Source organism: Salvia hispanica, chromosome 6 (assembly GCF_029641045.1).
Source record: "Salvia hispanica isolate PSC_SH4W2 chromosome 6, Shi_PSC_v1, whole genome shotgun sequence".
NCBI lineage: Eukaryota > Viridiplantae > Streptophyta > Magnoliopsida > Lamiales > Lamiaceae > Salvia > Salvia hispanica.
The window spans coordinates 31,941,252-31,964,930 of NC_142697.1; the positions used below are offsets into that span (position 1 = coordinate 31,941,252).

General features: G+C 35.5%; 2 protein-coding genes across 3 annotated transcripts; both read left to right on the forward strand.

The window, feature by feature from the left end:
- The first annotated feature begins 950 nt into the window (after nt 1-950).
- Nucleotides 951-2,351, forward strand: LOC125207175 (NAC domain-containing protein 2-like). Its single transcript, XM_048106403.1, has 3 exons — nt 951-1,202; nt 1,291-1,568; nt 1,702-2,351. The coding sequence occupies exons 1-3, from the start codon at nt 1,040-1,042 to the stop codon at nt 2,110-2,112; spliced, it is 852 nt and encodes a 283-aa protein (XP_047962360.1). The 5' UTR covers nt 951-1,039; the 3' UTR covers nt 2,113-2,351.
- Nucleotides 2,352-14,466: 12,115 nt separating this feature from the next.
- LOC125206588 (CELLULOSE SYNTHASE INTERACTIVE 3) lies at nt 14,467-23,538 on the forward strand. 2 transcript variants are annotated; one of them, XM_089060520.1, is made up of 8 exons: nt 14,467-14,525; nt 14,884-16,895; nt 16,941-17,992; nt 18,254-20,798; nt 21,179-21,633; nt 21,885-22,001; nt 22,439-22,596; nt 22,912-23,538. In XM_089060520.1, the coding sequence occupies exons 1-8, from the start codon at nt 14,467-14,469 to the stop codon at nt 23,189-23,191; spliced, it is 6,678 nt and encodes a 2,225-aa protein (XP_088916646.1). In that variant the 3' UTR covers nt 23,192-23,538. The 2 variants fall into 2 exon arrangements, with proteins under 2 accessions (XP_088916646.1, XP_088916645.1); XM_089060519.1 differs by having other exon boundaries at nt 22,439-23,538.
- The last annotated feature ends 141 nt before the right edge of the window (nt 23,539-23,679 follow it).

Genomic DNA, 23,679 nt, shown 5'->3' on the forward strand with positions numbered 1-23,679 from the left:
TTTGTATTTTCTCTAATTTTAAGCGAGTTTTATAATTTTATTAGTAGAAAGTGTAAAACTTTTCCTATGCTGAAAATTGACATAGGTTTTACTGATACTCCTTTATTAGCATATTGTTTCTCTAGTCTAGAATATAAGAATGACCGTATTTTACTGCCCTCGTAAATTATTTAAAGATCCATTTGCCATTTTATCATGTCCACATAATTTTAGAAAAAATATCCATTTCTAATATGCAGATTTTATATTCTAATTTACTAATTTTTTTATTAACATTTTATTATAGAACTAATAGTAAAATGCATGAAATATATATTTCACTAACTTATTCCATTCATTTCTCTTTATATAGCTAAATAATTTTTTAAAACTTGTGTCAAATTAAAATAGCAATTTAAATTGATGGAGGGAGTATCTTTTACTGTTCCTGCTAATTTCTTTTTTCCATCTCTTCATAGTTAATTAACATCTTTACTCTTACTATCTTTTGATAATAAATCTTGCATTTCACTCACTTATTCTACAAAATTTTCACTAAACTTTTTATAGAATTAGTATATAAAAATAGAATTTATATTCTACTAATTTTTTCCACCTAATTTTTATTAGGTTCCTTAAAATTTATATAAGGTCAAGTTAATTAATGGGGACCAATGGAGCAATTATATATTTATACAGAAACAAGGGTTAAAACAAGGGTCCAAATGCCACCGATTGCATGACCCTCCAACGTGTCACCCAACCCATTCCTCACTGCTCAAATCCGTCCAAAATTTATTGCGTAAGCCATGACAGAATCACACTACACTCAGACCCACCACTTGTCCTCGCGCCACGTGTCCCCCCGCCACCTTATCACCCACGTGTGTTCTAGAACCCGCCGCCCCTCCCCGCCACGTGCCCCCCTCCTATATATACCCCTCCCCCTCTTGCGATTTAAGTTTCACAAAACCCCTCCTCTCTCAATCCCCCTTTCCTCTCCACAATCCATTTCCCCCAATTTCCGAGAAACAGATATTTTTCAAATCAAAATCCTCCAATGGCCGCCGCCGATCTGCAATTACCGCCGGGATTCCGCTTCCACCCTACCGACGAAGAGCTCGTGATGCACTACCTGATCCGGAGATGCGCTTCTCAGCCGATCTCCGTTCCGATCGTCGCCGAAATCGACCTCTACAAGCACGATCCATGGGAATTACCAGGTATTCAGCTGCGAATTTTCATCTAATTTCCTCCGATTTCGTCAATTCGATTACCTAATTCGCCGCTGCATTGCTGATTGATACTCAGGTTTGGCTCTGTACGGCGAGAAGGAGTGGTATTTCTTCTCGCCGCGGGACCGGAAGTACCCCAACGGCTCCCGGCCAAATCGCGCCGCCGGAAGCGGTTACTGGAAGGCCACCGGGGCTGACAAGCCGATCGGTCACCCGAAATCCGTCGGAATTAAGAAGGCGCTGGTGTTTTACTCCGGCAAGGCGCCGAGAGGCGAGAAGACCAATTGGATTATGCACGAGTATCGCCTCGCCGACGTCGACCGCTCCGCTCGGAAGAAGAACAACAGCCTTAGGGTTCGTAGCTCTGAATCAACTAAATTATCGCTTAATTCGATTGAAATTGAAGCTAATTAAGCAATTGCAGCTCTGAATTAGCTAAATCATTGCTGAATTCGATTGAAATTGAAGCTAATTTTGCGATCTGCAGCTGGATGATTGGGTGCTGTGCCGAATCTACAACAAAAAGGGGGCGATCGAGCGGCGCCAGCAGCAGCAGCAGCAGCAGGGGAGCGTGATCAGCCGGAATATGCCGAAGCCGGAGGACGACGACGACGATCAGAAGCCACCGATTCTGAAGGCGGTGCCGGAGGCGACGCCGGTGGTGTACGACGACTTCATGTACCTGGACGCTTCCGACTCGATGCCGCGGCTGCACACGGACTCGAGCGGCTCGGAGCACGTGCTGTCGCCGGAGGTGGAGAGCGCGCCGAAGCTGGCGGAGTGGGAGAGGGATTTCCCGTTCGGGTTCGGGCTGATCGGGTCGGGGTTTCAGGAGGGGAATTATCAGATGGAGGCGATGCAGGAGGTGTTCGCGCCGTATATGAGCAAGCCGTTTTGAGCCGACGGCGCGGAGAGGGTTTGGGTCGCACGTGGCACAGGAGACTTGGGTCTATGAGTGTGCACGTGTGAGCCGTGAGGGGGTTTAATTAAGTCAGACAGTCATGTAATAGTGATTAGTGGGTAATTAAATTGTTATTTACAGTGTAATTTGGGTTGGTATAAAATGATGGAAAACATTACTATTATGGAAATGGAAGTGAGAAGTGTAATTACAAAAGGAATTTAATTTTTTGTTAATCCAATTTGTGAAGCTATAATACGATACTTAATTTAATATAAGAAATTCAATTAAAGAAAGGATAAAGAAGAATACTATATTTAGTTTGTCACTTGATTTTTTTCTTAGTTATAGCTAAATTCGGCGGGTTTCTATTACTTCCGCCATCGAAATATTTCTTGGTCAATTAATTTTTTCAACAAAAATATTTATTTGTCACTTATTGGTTTTCTTGGTTACACTAAATTCGCGGGTATCGTTATGCTACAATTTTTCATTTCAATAGAAAAATGTTAAGAGAAAATAATTCATTTTTATACAACTTTTCATTTCAATAGAAAATATTTTAGAGATTATGCCAATCGGTATCGACGTATATATGTATCAATGCAATGAAGAAATATTTTTTTTGGTACAGCTTTTTATGCTAAGTAGAAAAAATTTAAGAGATTATGTCCATATATATATGTCATTTTGGTACAATTTTTTCTATTCAGCAGAAAGAATTTAGAGATTAAGTTAAATGTATGTCAAGTTAACATTTAAATAAATAATTTTTGGAATAACTGATAGTAGAAAAAATTTACTAATGTATATGTCAAATTCGATGTAGAAATACATAATTTCTGATACAATTTTTTCTCGGTAGAAAAAGTTTAGAGGAGTATATGTCAAGCTGACATATGATTAAATAATTTTAGGTATAACTTTTTTTTAGTAGAAAAAATTTATCATCGTATATTACAATCCGATGTAGAAATATAAAACTTTTGGTACAACTTTTTCTATTCGGTAGAAAATGTTTAGAAATTTTGTCAATTGGTATCGATATATACTCAATGTGATGCATAACTTTTTGGTATAACTTTTATTTTTAGTAGAAAAAGTTTATCTTCGTATATGACAATTCGCTGCAGAAATATACGACTTTTGGTACATCTTTTTCTGTTTGGTAGAAAAAGTTACGAAATTTTGTCAACATGTGTTGATATACTCAATGTGACGCAGAAATAAATACTTTCTGGTACAACTTTTATTTTTGGTAGTAAAAGTTTATCGTCGTATATGACAATCCGATGCAGAAATATACAACTTTTTGTACAACTTTTTCTGTTCGGTAGAAAAAGTTAAGAAATTATGTCATTGTGTATCGATATTCTCAATGTGGCGCATAAATAAATTTTACTTTTTTGGTATAACTTTTATTGTTAGAAGAAAAAGTTTCTCGTCATTTATGACAATCCGATGCGGAAATATACAACTTTTTCTGCTCGGTAGAAAAGGTTTAGAGATTATTTACGTAGCTATTGATGTATATGTCAATCTTACGCATAAATAAATAAATTTTTGTAAAACATTTATGTCTAGTTGAAAAAGTGTATCACGCATATGTCAATCCGATGCGAAAATATATAACTTTTGGTACAACTTTATTCATTCGGTAGAAAAGTACAGAGACTATGTTCATCAATATTGAAATACTCCATCAGTCCCTGAAGAGTATGAATATTTGGTTCGGCACAGGTTTTAATGTATTACTTCATATATACTAGAACTTTTGGTACAACTTTTTCTATTCGGTAGAAAAAATTAAGAAATTATGTCAATATCTATCAATATACCAATGTGACACAATAATAAATATTTTTGGTAGTATAACTTTTAGTTTTAGTAGAAAAAGTTTATCTTTGTATAAGACAATTCGATGCGGAAATATACGACTTTTAGTACATCTTTTTCTGTTCGGTAGAAAAAGTTACGATATTTTGTCAATATGTGTTGATATACTCAATGTGACGCAGAAATAAATACCTTCTGGTACAACTTTTATTTTTGGTAGAAAAATTTTATCGTCGTATATCACAATCCGATGCAGAAATATACAACTTTTTGTACAACTTTTTCTGTTCGGTAGAAAAAGTTAAGAAATTATGTCATTGTGTATCGATATTCTCAATGTGGCGCATAAATAAATTTTACTTTCTTGGTATAACTTTTATTGTTAGAAGAAAAAATTTCTCGTCATTTATGACAATCCGATGCGGAAATATACAACTTCTTCTGCTCGATAGAAAAAGTTTAGAGATTATTTACGTAGCTATTGATGTATATGTCAATCTTACGCATAAATAAATAAATTTTTGTAAAACATTTGACTAGTTGAAAAAGTGTATCACACATGTGTCAATCTGATGTGAAAATATATAACTTTTGGTACAACTTTTTTCATTCGGTAGAAAAGTTCAGAGACTATGTTCATCAATGTTGAAATACTCCATCGGTCCCTGAACAGTATGAATATTTGGTTCGGCACGGGTTTTAATGTATTACGTCGTATATACTATAACTTTTGGTACAACTTTTTCTATTCGGTAGAAAAAATTAAGAAATTATGTCAATATCTATCAATATACCAATGTGACACAATAATAAATATTTTTGGTAGTATAACTTTTAGTTTTAGTAGAAAAAGTTTATCTTTGTATATGACAATTCGATGCGGAAATATACGACTTTTGGTACATCTTTTTCTGTTCGGTAGAAAAAGTTACAAAATTTTGTCAATATGTGTTGATATACTCAATGTGACGCAGAAATAAATACTTTCTGGTACAACTTTTATTTTTGGTAGTAAAAGTTTATCGTCATATATGACAATCCGATGCAGAAATATACAACTTTTTGTACAACTTTTTCTGTTCGGTAGAAAAAGTTAAGAAATTATGTCATTGTGTATCGATATTCTCAATGTGGCGCATAAATAAATTTTACTTTTTTGGTATAACTTTTATTGTTAGAAGAAAAAGTTTCTCGTCATTTATGACAATCCGATGCGGAAATATACAACTTTTTCTGCTCGGTAGAAAAGGTTTAGAGATTATTTACGTAGCTATTGATGTATATGTCAATCTTACGCATAAATAAATAAATTTTTGTAAAACATTTGACTAGTTGAAAAAGTGTATCACACATGTGTCAATCTGATGTGAAAATATATAACTTTTGGTACAACTTTTTTCATTCGGTAGAAAAGTTCAGAGACTATGTTCATCAATGTTGAAATACTCCATCGGTCCCTGAACAGTATGAATATTTGGTTCGGCACAGGTTTTAATGTATTACTTCATATATACTAGAACTTTTGGTACAGCTTTTTCTATTCGGTAGAAAAAATTAAGAAATTATGTCAATATCTATCAATATACCAATGTGACACAATAATAAATATTTTTGGTAGTATAACTTTTAGTTTTAGTAGAAAAAATTTATCTTTGTATATGACAATTCGATGCGGAAATATACGACTTTTAGTACATCTTTATCTGTTCGGTAGAAAAAGTTACGATATTTTGTCAATATGTGTTGATATACTCAATGTGACGCAGAAATAAATACCTTCTGGTACAACTTTTATTTTTGGTAGAAAAATTTTATCGTCGTATATGACAATCCGATGCAGAAATATACAACTTTTTGTACAACTTTTTCTGTTCGGTAGAAAAAGTTAAGAAATTATGTCATTGTGTATCGATATTCTCAATGTGGCGCATAAATAAATTTTACTTTCTTGGTATAACTTTTATTGTTAGAAGAAAAAATTTCTCGTCATTTATGACAATCCGATGCGGAAATATACAACTTCTTCTGCTCGATAGAAAAAGTTTAGAGATTATTTACGTAGCTATTGATGTATATGTCAATATTGAAATACTCCATCGGTCTCTGAACAGTATTAATATTTGGTTCGGAACGGGTTTAAAAATATTATATACTAGAACTTTTAGTACAACTTTTTCTGTTCGGTAGAAAAAATTTAAGAAATTATGTCAATATGTATCAATATACTCAATGTGACGCAATAATAAATATTTTTGGTATTATAACTTTTATTTTTTGTAGAAAAATTTTATCTTCGCATATGACAATTCGATGCGGAAATATACTACTTTTGGTACATCTTTTTCTATTTGGTAGAAAAAGTTACGAAATTTTGTCAGTATGTGTAGATATACTCAATCTGACGCAAAAATAAATACTTTTTGGTATAACTTTTATTTTTAGTAGAACAAGTTTATCTTCGTATATGACAATCCGATACAGAAATTTACAACTAATTTTTGGTACAACTTTTTCTGTTCGGTAGAAAAAGTTAAAAGTTTATTTCAATGTGTATCGATTTACTCAATGTGACGCATAAACGAATACTTTTTTGGTATAACTTTTAATTTTAGTAGAAAAAGTTTATCTTCGTATATGACAATCCGATGCGGAAATTTACAACTAATTTTTGGTACAACTTTTTCTGTTCGGTAGAAAAAAATTATTTTAATGTGTATCGATTTACTCAATGTGACGCATAAATAAATACTTTTTTGGTATAACTTTTATTTTTAGTAGAAAAAGTTTATCGTCATGTATGACAATCCGATGTGGAAATATACAACTTTTGGTATAACTTTTTATGTTCGGTTAAAAAGGTTTAGAGATTATGTTCGTAGCTATTGATGTATATGTTAATCTTACGCATATAAATAATTTTTGTAAAACTTTAATGTCTAGTAAAAAGTTTATCACGTGCTATATATATGCCAAATTGCCAATCCGATGCGAAAATATACTACAATTTCTGGTACAATTTTTTCCATTTGGTAGAAAAATGTTTAGAGACTATGTTCGTCCACATTGATGTACTATATGTCAATCTGGGGCAGAATTAAAAGTTTAGAGACTATGTTCATCAATATTGATGTACTATATGTCAATCTAGGGCATAAATAAAAAATTCTGCCTTTTCAAATCTCTCTTATCTATCTATGAAAATAAAAAATTAAATACGGAGTATATTATTACATAAGTCACTAGATAACGAGCTTAAATTATTTTATATGCATTAATTAAGTACTAGAATTTAAGATTGTAATCTAGAGCCAAAACAAATTGAGTTTTCATCTATCAAAAATTGACTGTTTTTTCAAACTCCTCTCTTATTTATCGATGATAAATAAATACTAGTAGCATATATTAACTATTCCATAGCCTACTGGTTCATGAATTATAATTCCTCAGTCATATAATAGTATCCACTTTTGGTGGGATGTAGATTTTAATGTACAATTAGTAAAGTAAGAGAGAAATAGAGAGAAGAAAAAATAATCAAAGTATTATTAGTGGAGAATGAGTCTCATATTTGAGAGAGAAGAGTTAACAAAACTAGAAGTGCATCATACTCTTGTGGGACGAAGTAAAATGTAAAGAGTGCATACTCAGGAGTCAGGAGTATGCACTCTTTACATTTTACTCCCTTCGTCCCTTAAAAATAGAAACTTTTTCCTTTTTAATCCGTCCCATAAAAGCATAAACTTTCTATTTGAGGAAATTCTTTCCTAATAAGGTGAGATCCATTTTTCACTAACATACTTTTCTTTCTATTTTTCTTTTATTTTCCTAATTTTGCATTAAAACATGTGTCATTTCAAAAGTTTGTATTTATAGGAGATGAAGTGAGTGTTATTTTCTCTGGATTGATTAATTATTATTCGATTTTAATTAATTAAAGTCTAATTTAGTTTGGTTTACATATTTGTCACAATAAATTATGGGTTGAATAATAAACAAGGAGTACTAATCATTTTTTGGAAATTTAAATTCAATTAGGTGACTTGAATATTCCCTAAATCTTTTTTGAGATTTGGATGCACATTGGGTTACTGACTCACTCAATCTATTGCATTATTGATTGAAATGCATATTTAGTGACTCGAATTCTGATTTTTTATTGAAGGAGAAAGATTTTTTATAAATGTGAGACTTCAACGCTGACAACGCACATTGAGTTAATCAAATTATTGAAATTTGAATCACACATTGAGTTACTCAATCCTCTACTTAATAGAATACAAATATGAAATTTATTTATTTAAGATTCCCCCTATATTTGGATTTTCTCACTGTTCTTCTTTCGTCGCTTTTTCTCCTACACTATAATTAATTTTTGGTGCTAGACCAAATAAATTAAAACTTTTTAAAATTGTTAAATGATTCCTTCTTTATTTTGATTCAATTTCTTTTCATGTAGTTGAACCAAATAGTCATATCGAACACGGAATCAAGTAATTATTGCAGAATATAAATAATTATAAACAAGATTAAAAAAAAAAAAAAAAAAAAGAAATACAACAATTGTTCTGATAATAATGCAGTTAATTTAATGAATGTAACATATTTTTTTATTTTTGGCACAATAGTCAGCTTGATTATCCTGTCACCATTTATTAAGGTGCATGCATACACATGATCATAACACATGTTTTCCTTTCTTGTATAGCAAAATAAATGTGGTCCAAAAATGCGGGTCGGAGTTAGCTAGCTGGACTATTTGGCCCTAACCAACGTGTCAATCGGGTACGAATTTGGTGCGTGTGGTCCTTCCCATTTTGCACCTTCTTCCACGCAATTTCTTGACGTTTTTTTAGAATGATCGAATATTCGTAGTATCGCCACATCCCTCTTCCTACTCGGTTCGTGTTGATGCAATGACAAATCCAAGTGAGATTAGGGATCGACCATTCACCATCGGCCCTTAGAAAATTCCATTAAATTTAATTTTTAGAGTTATTGCCGCCGACTTTATATTATTGCAACTCCACTACAACATTTCAGAAAATATTGAGATTCACTTTCGTTCTTGCACCGCATTTATCTTCTGACGTTAGTGACAAATTTTTTTACTGTGTTTGGCTACTTGAGTTTGATTTTCTAGATCTGTGATTGACGTAGACTTATATTATACACTATAGACTATGTGTTGATAATTAAATTGGTGGTGATTGTAATTAAAATTGGTACATGTTCTAATAATGTGATGATATAGTTATATAATCTGAACATTTGCATTCAGTCAATGTTTTAAAAATTGGACCGGACCGGCCGGTTCAACCGGTCGACCGCAAACCGAAAGGCAGTTCGGTCCGATTTGCCTCTAAAAAACGTCTGTAGGTTGACCCGTCCAGAATCGGTAAAATCGGCCGGTTGAACCGGTTAAACCGCTAACCGGGAACCGGTTTATCTCATTTAAATATTTAATTATTTATTAAAATAGTATTTTACTTGGATAGTGCGGCTTTGCTTTTAGATTAGTTTTACACTTACTGCATTAAGTATTCTCGTGGCGTCCCTTCCACTTCCCAAGCTTCCCACTTCTCAAGTTGTAGGCCATTGCTTATGTATTTATTTGTCTTTTTTATTTTTGAACTCAATATTTATTGTAAATTCTTGATGCAAGCTGACGACCATGCATGCCAATGTGTGGAAAAATACTTTAAATGCATGTGGCCCAAATCTTTTATTTTTGATATTTTTATAAGGCTTTTTTTATATTTTATTCACATATTTTATTATATATATTTAATATTATATAATATATATGTTTATTATATATTCCGGTTCAACCAGTGGTTCGACCAATAAACCGGTTGAAACAATGAATCAGTAACGACGCCGGTTCGCTGGCCGATCCGATTTTTAAAACATTGCATTCAGCAATAAATAGAATTCGGCAAGTAGCCCTGTGTTTAGAGCACTCCCAATGGGTCGGCGTTAAATCCGGCGAAAAATCGCCGATTATCGCCGGATTATCGCCGGATTATCGCCGGGCGTTGGAGTGAATTCGGCGATAATTCGGCGATAAAACTCCCTTATTATCGCCAACTCCCTTATTATCGCCGATTTATCGCCGAATCATCGCCGCCCACTGTGGGCGTGATTCGGCGATAAATCGGCGATAATTTTTTTTTTTTTAAATCTTTGTTTTTTAAATCTTTGTTTTTATGGTTTTTATTTGTAGTTTTTTTTAAATCTTTGTTTTTTATGATTTTTATTTGAAGTTTTTTTTAAATCTTTGTTTTTTTAAATCTTTGTTTTTTATGGTTTTTATTTGTAGTTTTTTTTTTCTCGTTGTATTATATTTTCCAATGATTAATACAACGATGAATTGTTCATTATAAATCTATTTATTAAACACATTTGTAGGGAAAATTAAACAATATTAAAAATGATGATGTAAAAATGAAATGTTGAGTTAGGGAGAAATAAGGGAGAAACCATTGGAGCAGTTGGCTAAAAGTTGGCTAAAAACTGGGGATAAATTTTGGTGCTGATGTGGCAGGAGTTAGGAAGAAATAAGAGAGTTTTTAGGGAGAGCATTGGGAGTGCTCTTACATCAATCCAAGTGACGACCCTTCCCCTATTCTTTGTCGATAGTCAATTGTTGAACAGCATATATATATATGATATATCCCCCATTCGCTCACACATATAAATATATAATTGTTTAAATTTTTTGTTTATATGTCATTTTAATTGCTACATGGAATAAAAAATATTATAAACAATACTTAAATAAATTTTTAAACAACATAAAATGTAAATTTTAATATATAAGTTGAGAGTACAAATATCATAATTTAATAATATTGTAAATTGATTGATAAAAGAGATTGAAATCCAGAAAAAGACTTACGAAGTGAAATTAATGCGATAGAAGATAGATAGTATCACTTCCAAGCACAAAATAACAATAATTTGGTTATTAAATGATCCAATAATTTAAAAGATTTAGTGCCCATGATGTCCTTATCAGCATTATTAATACTGTCTTAATGGTGGTTTTCGGACATTTGAATGAGATTAAAACACTTGCTCCTGCAGCTCAAATGTTGAATCAACACGGAAATTCAAATCTTATTGTAGCAAAATTGTTGAACGATCAGAATAAAATACAGGTGTCGTTCAGTTGCTTTGATAATATTATACTTTAGCATTTTAATTGAAGAGCTTGAACTCTTGTGAAAAAGTAAAAGGTAAAATTGTACTAGTGCAAAACTTTAATTTGAAGCTAAGATTAATTTTATTGTAGAGTATAAATTGTACTACTACAAAACATTAGTTTGAAGCTTAGATTAATTTTGTTGGAGATTATGAGGATGATTTATTGTCTCATAATTATCTATCTGAAATTATATTGTGCGTAATCTCAAGAACTAAACATGAAATATATGTACTATATAATCTAGAACTTCAGTCTCGCAAACGAACATAGTCTACCACCGTCAAGACCAGCTCGCAGAATATGTAATATTGTACTCAAGTAATCAACTTTGTATGCCTTATTACCAAAAAAGAAGGCCCATTAAGAAATTTGCATAGTCTTGGGCCCGATATTATTAGTAAGGGTTATGCACAATATTAGGAAGTTTTACATATTATATTTTTAAATATAATTATTTTATTTTATTTAGAAGCTATAGTGAATGAGAAAAATGAGCAATACATAATATTTTAGAAAGCGCCAAATCTCTTTCAATTGTGGGCTTGAATAGTATAAATGGGTCAATCAATATAAAAAGCTAGCTTCTTTAAATCTAGCCCAATTGTATTATTGCTAATATTAACTTATTGTAAACCAAAGATTGATGATCTATTGATATGTAATTGAATAAAATCTAATTACATTTCATGTCATGAAATTTGATCAAATAGTCAAAATTTACAGGGTTTACCAATATAAAAAGAAAATCACAAAGAACTGATATGTTTTAAGCTTTAACATTTTATAAAATTTATGGAAATAATAGCACTTTATTACGAGCTATGTGGAGTATATAGAATAGGATGGGAATAAAAGTGAAATAATGAAGCGATTGAAAAGAAGAAAGTTTGGTATTACCTATTCATGTAAAAGTTAACCCTTTTGCTATAAATCGATAAGTAAAGTATACTTTTAGTGATAAGGATGATATGAATATATAAAGTTTTTAACTATTTAAGTAATGATGCGTCCATTGGGAAAATTTTAAAATATTGGCCACATAGGCGATACCTTTGTCTCACTAACAAAATAGCCTATGTTTGACATGATTGTGGTCTTTATCCCTAAGAAGGGTGATTGTTATTGAAAAATATGTAAAGTGACATTCTACATGTCTTTATTTTTGATATATTGTCTTTTGCAAAAATTTTTGCCTTGTAAGTCTATCTCTTGGAACTTTGGTGGAAAAATTGTCTAAATGAGGGATATAAAAAAAATGCATAGGATTTCAGATTTTTTCATTATGTGTTAATGGATAAAAAAAATCATTAAAACTATGATATAATCGACTATTTTTAAAAGTTGCAGAGGTATAGACCAAAAATTAGCAAAACCTGGTGATTTTCTCTTACTTTCTCGAAATGGTGCTATTCTTTTATATTGCCATTGAAAATAACAAAAATAATACTTTATCCATTCCAAAATAGTTGAATCGTATATTTTTCGAGCTATTCCAAGTTAGTTGAATCATTTTTTTTATTAACAAAAGACTTTACTCTTTCTTACTTTACTAGCTCATTTCTCATATTTTATTCTCTTTCATTATTTAATTTTTAAATATAAGTTATATAAATGCATATCTAAATTAATATAGGATGGAGATAATAATAAGCAATCTCGATATTAACTTATTCATTTTGTGCCACTTCAATAATGATAGAGGAGTTGCAATTTGCAAAGGCCCATGATGCCCTTCATCACCATATATTTGTCCTTATCCAGAAAAAGCAGTTCAAAACTAATTCGCCTCGCCCTCAAATCTCACCTTTCTGTTTATTTATTATTCAAATTTACAAAGAAAGGGGAAGAATGATCCAACTGTGATTGCCAGAACAACTATCCAATTTCGTTAAAGTCTGATTAATCTCACATTAAAAAAGATTTTTGTGAATTATCATATTTTTAATATTTTTCTCAATTATCTTATAATGTCCAATGTATCTTAATTTAGTAGTGTGGTACTTACATATGTAAAACTTAAAAACCGACACCGAATAGATTGTCACTTTAATTAAATTAATAACATGGTTTTTAGGTGTATGTTTCATCTGCAACATTAGGAATCACAGTTCCATCATAGCAAGAAACATAGAAATTTCGAGGATTTTATGTTCAGTTTTATGCTTGCACGACTAAAGTTTTTACAACAATAGAGAAAATCATAATTGCACGTGAGGGAACCATATTTCATATGTCATGATTTTAGTACTCCGATATGATAGGATATTCTCGCTCAATATGAGACTATAACCGAAAAAGCAACGAAAATTTGCCATCAATCTATTTTTGACTTATTACAACTACACCAAATATATGAAGATTAATGGTTATCATATTTAGCCATTAAATAATGTAAAAAAGCAATAATTAGAACCTATTAGGCCAAAAAAAGAATGCAATAAGTTTCTAAATTTATAAAATTTAATATTCTAATTCATTCATACATAATAAAATTGTTCATGCAAAAAGGAACATGAAAAAGATCCTGTTTGTTTCTCTCCACTCCTCCATTTCTAAATTTACCACCATTGACGCCTTTCTCGAGTTAATTCCCCAAAATTTCCTCATGTTTTTTAGCTCATTAATTTATTACCTCACGTCAATTCAACGATTTTTTTGTGAATTTGGTGGGATTCGATTCGATTCGTTGCCCCTCCGCATAGAATAATAATTCCTGTTACCAATTTTTGATTTACCGCGCGCTGCAAGGTCGTGTAATTTCGATCCTAATTCCGCATTAATGCAATGAAAATGGTTGTCAATGTTGCATGTGTATTGCGCTACGTTCGTATGCGGCATTCGCCGATGGCATAAATGTTTGCGACTGTAGACGGTGATCCGCGGTTGTTTGGTGGTGGTTCAGCTTCTGCTTTGTTTGCAAAACGGTTGCGTGAATCGGCGTAGACGCATTCGCGAGTAGTTCGTGTGAAATGTGCAAAAAAAATCGTCAGATTGGGAGATTTTCGGGAGTGGGAAAATTTGAATCTGGAGGGGAGCTGCGAAGGGGGTAATCTGCAAGCATTTTTCGCCGACTTTTCGGCTCAGGTAAATTGATGATAGTATGATTTTCTGCATTCGTTTTGTTTAAGAGCATGTTAAATATGTTGATTCGGCTTGACTTGGCGTTAATTTGTGAAAATACGTTATGATGAATAAATTGTATGAGCCTTATGTTAGGGATTGAGTGCTGGTTTTGATAGAGGTGTTATAATGCGAGAGAAATTGCAGGTGGTGGAGAATTTGTTGTAAAGGGCGGAGTCGATTTGCAAATGTCGAGGATATATAATCCTGGAAAGCAGAGCGCTGCAGCTCTGTGGCAAAAAAATAAGTAAGTTCGCTCATTATTAATGTTTTTGGACATGATGTAAATTTGATTCCGGAAGGAGAAAAAAAGGAAGGATCTGTTCTGCAGTTTATTTATTGGAAGCTCACAGAGTTGCAGATAGGTAGTTTTGACACAGAAGTAGCGATCGTTTTCCAGTGTTCTAACAAACAAATAAACTCATAGCTCACTGCTTGGAACCACTGCCCAATAGCTCGTGGATTTGAATGCTTTGAATCATTAGGGAATTCAAGTTGCTAAAATATAAGCATTGTCTTGCTATATAATGCAAAATTCTATGTAAAAGGATATGTTAGGCTCAAAATGCTGAATTGTAATGAACTAAAATTATGTCTATTTTCAGGGATCTGTTAAAGTCAACTGGAGATGCTGGAACGGATGATTCAGAGAAGATGACCGCGAGGGTTGCTCAATTGGTCGAACAGCTAAATTCCAATGCATCCTCATATGAGAGAGAACTCACTACAGCTCGTTTGCTAGGTATAGCCAAAGCGAGAAAGGAAGGACGAACTATCATTGGATCTCATGCCCAGGCAATGCCACTGTTGGTATCTATTCTTCGAAATGGTTCTATGCAGGCAAAAGTAAATGTTGCTGCAACAATGAGTGCCCTGTGTAAAGAAGAGGATTTAAGATTAAAGGTGCTTCTGGGTGGATGTATTCCCCATTTACTCTCATTATTGAAGTCTGATGCAACAGAAGCTAGAAAAGCCGCTGCAGAGGCATTATGTGAAGTATCTTCAGGTGGACTTTCAGATGATCATGTGGGCATGAAAATCTTTGTTACTGAGGGTGTGGTGTCATCCTTATGGGAGGCATTGCATGCAAAGTATAACCAGGAAAAGGTGGTGGAAGGATATATTACAGGGGCACTGAGAAATCTTTGTGGGGATAAAAATGGGTTCTTGATGAAAAGTCTTGATGCTGGTGGAGTGGATTTGATTGTCAACCTTCTACATTCCGATAATCCTACTTCTCAGTCCAATGCCGCCTCTCTCCTAGCACGCCTGGTGTTGGCTTTCCCAGATAGCATACCAAAGATAGTTGATTCTGGGGTAATCCAAGTTTTGCTCTGTCTGCTAAGTGAACAGAAAGATGTTTCTGTAAGAGCCAGTGCTGCTGAAGCATTAGAGTCCCTTTCTTTGAAATCAGAGAAAGCTAAGCAGGCTATTATTGATTCACAAGGTATGCAAATACTAATTGGTGGTGTAGTTGCTCCTTCCAAAGAAGGTGTGCAAGGAGAGTGGGGGCAGGCTCTTCAGAAGCACTCAGCATTTGCTTTAGCAAACATCTCTGGGGGTATGTCGGCATTAATAATTCACCTTGCAGAACTTTCTCATTCACCAAGGTTAGCAGCTCCAGTTCCTGATATTCTAGGTTCACTTGCTTATGTGTTAATGGTTTTCAAGACGAGTCATGATGAAGAACCATTTAAGTTAACCAAGGTCGAAGGTATTTTAGTTGCGCTTTTGAAGCCTAGAGACAATAAGCTGGTACAGGACCGAATTCTTGAGGCAATGGCGGGTCTATATGGAAATCCTCATCTTTCAACTGCAATCAATGAGTCAGATGCTAAAAGGGTGCTTGTTGGGCTCATAACCATGGCTACTGGTGATGCTCAAGAATATTTAATTTTGTCGCTAGTACAATTATCTACTGAAGAGGTAACTGTGTGGGATGCCTTGGGAAGGAGAGATGGAATTCAGATACTGATTTCAGCCCTGGGTTTGTCCAGTGAACAGCACCAAGAGTATGCGGTTGAAATGCTTGCAATCCTGACTGAACAAGTGGATGACAGCAAGTGGGCAATCACAGCAGCTGGTGGAATTCCACCACTTGTGCAGTTAGTAGAATCTGGGTCTGTGAAGGCAAGAGAAGTTGCAACTAATATTTTGGCGAACTTGGGCTCTCACAGTGAAGATGTTCGAGCTTGTGTTGTAAGTTCTGGAGCTATCCCTGCATTTGTGTGGCTTTTAAAGCATGGTGGAGCAAAGGCGCAAGAAGCTGCGGCTGATGCCCTTATAAAACTTGTTCAAGATGCTGATCCAGCCACAATCAACCAATTGTCAGTTCTGCTCTATGGGGACCCTCCAAGCTCTAAGGTCCACGTCATCAAAGTTTTAGGACATATACTTGGCGTAGCATCATGTGATGATCTTGTGGATCAGGGTGGTGCTGCTAACACAGGTTTGAGATCACTCGTTCAGATTCTAAATTCATCAAATGAGAAGACACAGGAGTACACAGCATCTGTTTTGGCAGATTTATTCAACCATAGGCAAGACATATGTGATAGCCTTGCAACAGATGAAGTTATTAATCCATGCATACAGCTTTTAACTAGCAATACTCAAGGCACTGGAACTCAAGGTATTGCAACTCAAGGCATTGCAACTCAAGGCATTGCAACTCAGTCAGCTCGAGCATTGGGTGCTTTATCTCGACCTACAAAGTCTACAAATAAGATGTCTTATATGGTACATGGTGATGTGAAGCCATTAATCGAGTTAGCCAAAACATCATCAGTTGATTCTGCAGAAACTGCAATGGACCCTTTAGCTAATCTATTGTCAGATCCTAAGGTAGCTGCAGAAGCATTGGCCGAGGATGTTGTTTCAGCTATAACAAAAGTCTTAGAAGAAGGATCATTAGAGGGTAAGAAGAATGCTTCAAGAGCTCTTTCCCAATTATTGAGGCATTTTCCAGTTGGGGATGTACTTACTGGGGGTGGCCAATGCCGGTTTGCTGTTCTTGCACTTGTTGAATCGTTAAATGCAATGGATACGGGTAGCAGTGATGCTGCTGATGTGTTAGAGGCTGTTTCACTGTTGTCTCGGATGAAGCAGGTCCGCAACTCAAGTTACTCGCCGTGGTATGCCCTTTCTGAAGTTCCATCAGGCTTAGAGCCTCTGGTCCGTTGCTTGTGTGAGGGACAGGTCAAAATGCAAGATAAAGCAATAGAAATTTTGTCTAGACTTTCTGGGGAGCAACCAATTAGGCTAGGTGATTTATTGCTCTCATATTCTAGATCAATTGGTGCATTGGCCAATAGAGTAGTCAAATCGAGAAGTCTAGAAGTGACAGTTGGAGGAACAGCACTGCTAATATGTGCCATCAAGCTACATAAAGCTCGATCAATGGATATACTCGATAGATCTGGATGTATGAAATCTCTAATTTATGCATTAGTAGATATGGTCAAGCAAAATTCTTCTCCCTATTCTCCTGAGCTCGAAATTAAAACTTCGAGAACCTATAGGGATAGATCAGCTTTTCGGGCTGGAGATGAATTTTATGTGCCTGATCCTGGAACTGTATTGGGAGGTACTGTCGCCTTGTGGTTGCTCTGCTTAATTTCTTCATCTCATTCAGAGAACAAAAGTACTGTGATGGAAGCTGGGGGACTGGAAATCCTACTTGACAAGCTTGCAAGACACACTAATAATGAACTGGTACAGTGAATTGTTTCTGCTACAATTTCTTAGGCATACATATTATCTCCATTAATTTCTTCCACTATGCCTTATTTCTCATAGCATATATTATGCACCGAAGGTTTATATTTCTATATATTGTGTTTGCATTATATTTATATACTTCTTACAATTTGTTAATCTGTCAATCCCATGTTTCTCTCGTTGTGACTGATTTTTTTTTCTTATATACATTTATATATATATATATGCTTCCTGAAAGTTGACTTCTTATTTCAGGCTGAGTTTGAGGACTCAGAGGGAACATGGATAGGCACTGCTCTTGCAGCTGTACTATTCCAGGATTATAAAATTGTCTCATCTCCAATGACGATGCATTTTGTGCACTCACTTGCTGCCCTTTTGAAGTCAGACGAAGTGACTGAAAGGTTCTTTGCTGCTCAGGCATTTGCTAGTATTGCTTTCCACCGGGACAAAGGAATAAACCTTGCAATAGCCAACTCAGGTGCCGTAGCTGGGTTAGTGACCCTAATTGGGCACTCGGAATCCGATATGCCGAATCTCATAGCATTATCTGAAGAATTTTCTTTGGCAAAGAATCCTGACCTCGTTGTTCTGGATAATCTATTCCAAATTGATGAAGTAAAATCAGGTTCTGTTGCTCGGAAGACCATTCCATTGCTTGTTGATTTGCTGAAACCCATGCCAGATAGATCTGGGGCCCCTTCATCTACAGTTCGCCTTTTAATTCAGATTGCAGATGGAAATGATACCAATAAACAACTCATGGCCGAAGCTGGGGTTCTGGATGCTTTGAATAAATACCTATCTTTGAGCCCTCAAGACTTAGTAGAGGCAACTATATCTGAGTTATTAAGGATATTGTTTACCAATCACGATCTTATTCGATACGGGGCAGCAATTAGTTGCATGAATCAACTCATTGCTGTTCTCCATTTGGGATCAAGAAACGCTAGATTAAGTGCTGCTAGAGCCTTAATAGAACTCTTTTATGCTGATAATATAAGAGATAATGAATTATCAATACAAGCAATTCAGCCTTTGGCTGCCATGCTTGATGCTCATTCAGAAAGTGAACAAGAGGCTGCTTTATGTGCTTTAATTAAGTTGACTTCAGATAGCAACACAAAGACATCTATGCTGGCTGAAGTGGAAGGAAATCCTGTCCATAGTCTTAGCAGTATCCTCTTCTCTGGTTCTACTTTGAAATTGAAATGTGATGCTGCAGAACTATGCCGTGTGCTTTTTGGTAATTCTAAATTCAGAGAAATCCGAATTGCCTCGGAATGCTCAGAACCCTTGATATTGCTGATGCAGTCTGAAAGTGAAAAGGCAGTGGAGGCTGCTGTTTGTGCTTTTGAGAGACTGTTGGATGATGAACGACTACTGGAAATCAAATCGAGACATGATTTTATTAGTATGCTTGTTGCTCTAGTTTCTGGCTCGAATTATCGTCTTATTGAAGCAAGCATCAGTGCGCTTATTAAATTGGGTAAAGACAGAACTCCACGAAAGTTGGATATGGTCAATGCTGGAATTATAGATAAATGCCTTGAGTTACTACCAACTGCTTCAAGTTCATTGTGTGCACTGATTGCAGAACTCTTCCGCATCTTGACAAACAGTAGCGTCATTTCAAAAAGCTCAGTAGCCTTAAAAATTGTGGAACCTCTGTTTACGGTGCTCCTTAGGAAAGATTTTGGACTGTGGGGACATCATAGTGCACTGCAAGCGCTTGTTAACATTCTGGAGAAACCACATAGTCTTTCGGCTTTGAAACTTAGTCCTAGTCAAGTCATTGAACCTCTAACCTCATTTCTTGAATCCCCATCTCAAGCTATCCAGCAGCTTGGTGCAGAGTTGCTGTCTCATCTTCTTGCACAAGAACATTTTAAGAAAGATATAACCACAAGAAACGCAATTGCTCCTCTTGTCCATCTTGCTGGACTTGGCATATTTAACATACAAAAAACTGCAATAAAGGCATTGGAAAGTATCTCTTTCAGTTGGCCTAAGGCAGTTTACGAAGCAGGTGGTATAGTTGAAATTTCCAAAGTCCTTGTTCAAAACAACCCTTTGCCCCCCGTGGATTTATGGGAATCTGCTGCCGTAGTACTCTCGAATATTCTTCGGTCTGATTCTGGATACTATCTCCGTGTTCCAGCTGATGCACTTGTGAAAATGTTGTACTCAACTGCAGAGAATACAATTAAGGCTGCACTAAACGCTCTCATTGTTCAAGAGAAGACAGATGCCTCGAGTGCTGAACTGATGGCTGAAGCCGGTGCTATAGATGCATTGTTGGACTTACTAAGGTCACACCGATGTGAAGAATTAGCAGCAAGGCTACTAGAAGCATTATTCAATAATACACGAATACGGGAATCAAAGGCTTCTAAATATTCGATCGCACCCCTATCTCAGTATTTGCTGGACCCTCAAACAAAATCACAAACTGGTAAACTCCTCGCAGCTCTTGCACTTGGCGATCTCTCCCAACATGAAGGGCTTGCTAGAGCTAGTGTTTCTGTTTCGGCATGTCGGGCACTAGTAAGCCTGCTTGAAGATCAGCCAACTGAGGAAATGAAAATGGTGTCGGTTTGTGCATTACAAAACTTTGTTGTGCGGAGCAGATCCAATAGAAAAGCCGTTGCTGAAGCTGGTGGTGTTTTGGTGATTCAAGAACTGGTGATGTCCCCAGACCCAGAACTTGCTGGACAAGCGTCAATGCTCATCAAATTTCTCTTTTCAAACCACACCCTTCAAGAATATGTGTCGCCCGAACTTATAAGGTCATTGACAGGTATTTACTCTTGGACAATTCTTCTTTTTCTCGTTTAGAGGGTTAAGTGCACTTATGCAATATCTGGTGTGTCTGAAATTGGTTCTGATGAACACATCAACTACTCCATCTTCTATTTTTTCAGAATTTCTAGACAAGGATGGCTATTCTTCCTCTTTATAACTCATAATATTTCTATTCTAAATTTAAGGTCAGATCAAATTGTCAGGTTATGCAGCATTTATATCTTCAAATAATAAAGTATCTGCTTTTTCCTTCTCTTTTAATTTGACATTCCTGCTAGCATCATCTTCCATTTCGCATTGATATGAGCCAATTCGGAAGTCAGTCGGAACATTTTTATTTGAGGGGTTTCTTATTTGAACTGTGTTATTGTGCAGCTGCTTTGGAGAGAGAACTGTGGTCTGCAGCCACTGTCAATGAAGAGGTGTTGAGAACAATACTTGTTCTCTTTTCAAATTTTCAAAAGCTTCATATATCTGAAGCTGCAACACTGTGCATACCCCATTTGGTCACAGCACTGAGATCTGGGAGCGAGACTGCTCAGGATATAACGTTAACTACCTTGTGCTTGCTGAAACATTCATGGTCAACCATGCCACTAGACGTGTCAAAGTCACAGGCTATGGTCACAGCGGAAGCCATCCCTATTTTACAAAAGCTTATGAAATGTTGTCCAGCAAGTTTTCCTGAAAGAGTAGAAAGCTTATTGAGTAGCTTACCTGGTTGCTTAACAGTCACCATTAACCGAGCTAACAACTTGAGACAGGTTTTAGGAGGTACCAATGCTTTTTGCAGATTGACTATAGGCCATGGCCCTCCTAGGCGTACTAAGGTATTGCGTACTTTGTTTTCGAATTATTGCCACCCTGTGACTGAGTGAGTATCAATTGTATTTGTATGATTGGACATAATATGGAATTTGCATATATGTTTTCATCTCTCTGTTCTTACTCGTAACGTTTACGTATTTAGGAAGAGTATATTTTACTAGTGTTTCTTCTATCTCATTTACATAACATAATATATGCATGTAGATGGCTCATATATAGAGTTGGCTAACAAATGACTCTTATATTCTCTTAGGTTGTGAACCATAGCACCTCACCGGAATGGAAAGAAGCATTTACGTGGGCCTTTGATGTGCCACCTAAGGGGCAAAAGTTGCACATTGTGTGCAGGAACAAAAGTACGTTTGGAAAGGTACAAGTTTTCTGCTCAATAGATTCATCATAATACCCCTCCAGAAAACGAAGATTCATGTTAAGCACAGACAAGAAACTAAACAAGTAAATTCTACTTACCATTAGAAACTACTCCCCCGTCCCGTGTTACCTGAGTCGTATTCCCATTTGGGTTGTCTCACATTACTTAGTTATTTCCTTCTATAGCAAAAAAAAACATCTAAACTTTCTTACTTTATTTATTCTCTTTATTTTCTCTTCACATAACCCACTAAACACAACTTTCTTAAAGAAAAAACTCAAGTAGTGTGGGAATGAGGATATGCAAGATAGAATTGCAACATCTAGTGTGTATAGAATGCTTGTGATAATTAACCAATTTTCTTTCTTGTCATTAATAAAACATGGTTAAAATTCTCTCCTTTTTTTAATCTGTTCATTGCTCGATCTTGTCAGAGTACTCTCGGTAAGATCACAATTCAAATCGACAAAATCGTGAATGAAGGATTACACAGTGGCGTTTTCAACCTCAGCCACCATGACAAAGACGGATGTGTGAAGGAAGGGTACGGTGGCCTTTTCGGCCTGGGGGGCGGGGGCAGCCACCATGACAAAGATAAAGATAGCTCCAGCCATAAAGAGGGCAGCAGTGGCCGTTTCAACCTCAGCAACAGCTTCGGCGGCCATAGCCACAGCCACAGCCAGAGTGATAAAGATAAAGATAACTCCAGCCATAAAGAGGGGTCCGGTGGCTTTTTCGGCCTCAGCCACAGCTTCAGCGGCCATAGCCGCAGCAACAGCCAGAGTGATAAAGAAAAAGATAGCTCCAGCCATAAAGAGGGGCACGGTGGCTTTTTCGGCCTCAGCCACAGCTTCAGCGGCCATAGCCGCAGCAACAGCCAGAGTGATAAAGAAAAAGACAGCTCCAGCCATAAAGATAAAGATAGCTCCAGCCATAAAGAGGGGCACGGTGGCCTTTTCGGCATCAGCCACAGCTTCGGCGGCCATAGCCACAGCCAACATAAAGATAAAGATGAATCTTCCCATAAGGAAGGGCATGGTGGCCTTTTTGGCCTCAGCCACAGCCACAGCCACAGCCGTAAAGAAAAAGATAGCTCCAGTCATAAAGATAAAGATAGCTCTACCCATAAGGAAAGCACTGAGCGAACACTTGAACTCGAGGTAACCTGGTCCCACAGGGTCGAGTAAAAAGTGTGTATGAGAGGACGAAGCATGACATATATCACCATTTGAGGTAATTGTGATAAATATTATGAAAAGGCCCCCATAATCCACTTGAAAAATGGTGAAACACATGAGGCTAGATTATCTGTTACACCAATGTGAATATCTACCTAAAATGTTCTAGTTTTGAAGAGACTGTATGAAATGTCAGTTTTAGTGGGAAGTAGTTTGGTTAAGTTGTTGAATAATGCAACTTTTTGTATAGAAATATTTAGTGGTTTAGCAGCTGTAATTGGAAATGTGCTCCTCTATTATTTGGTGAAAATGAGGTTGCATTTAGTATTATGTATACTTAAATGTAAATTTGAACAGCCATCTTAAATGCATTGTTTTGTAATTTCGCGTTAATTGTTTCTTGAATTAATCCTATGGTTTACATCCATCAATCAGCATATCTTTAATTTGTTTATAAACCAATCAATTTTTTGCTTTCAATTCCAACTTCCAAGTGT

Bases quoted from the DNA above. Each gene is read 5' to 3' on its own strand.
- LOC125206588 (XM_089060519.1), top strand. From the start codon at position 14,467: ATGTCGAGGATATATAATCCTGGAAAGCAGAGCGCTGCAGCTCTGTGG. The intron at 20,799-21,178 runs GTATTTACTCTT...GTTATTGTGCAG, and splicing joins ACTTATAAGGTCATTGACAG to CTGCTTTGGAGAGAGAACTG. The intron at 21,634-21,884 runs GTATTGCGTACT...ATATTCTCTTAG, and splicing joins GCCCTCCTAGGCGTACTAAG to GTTGTGAACCATAGCACCTC.
- LOC125207175 (XM_048106403.1), top strand. From the start codon at position 1,040: ATGGCCGCCGCCGATCTGCAATTACCGCCGGGATTCCGCTTCCACCCT. The intron at 1,203-1,290 runs GTATTCAGCTGC...ATTGATACTCAG, and splicing joins CGATCCATGGGAATTACCAG to GTTTGGCTCTGTACGGCGAG. The intron at 1,569-1,701 runs GTTCGTAGCTCT...TGCGATCTGCAG, and splicing joins AGAAGAACAACAGCCTTAGG to CTGGATGATTGGGTGCTGTG.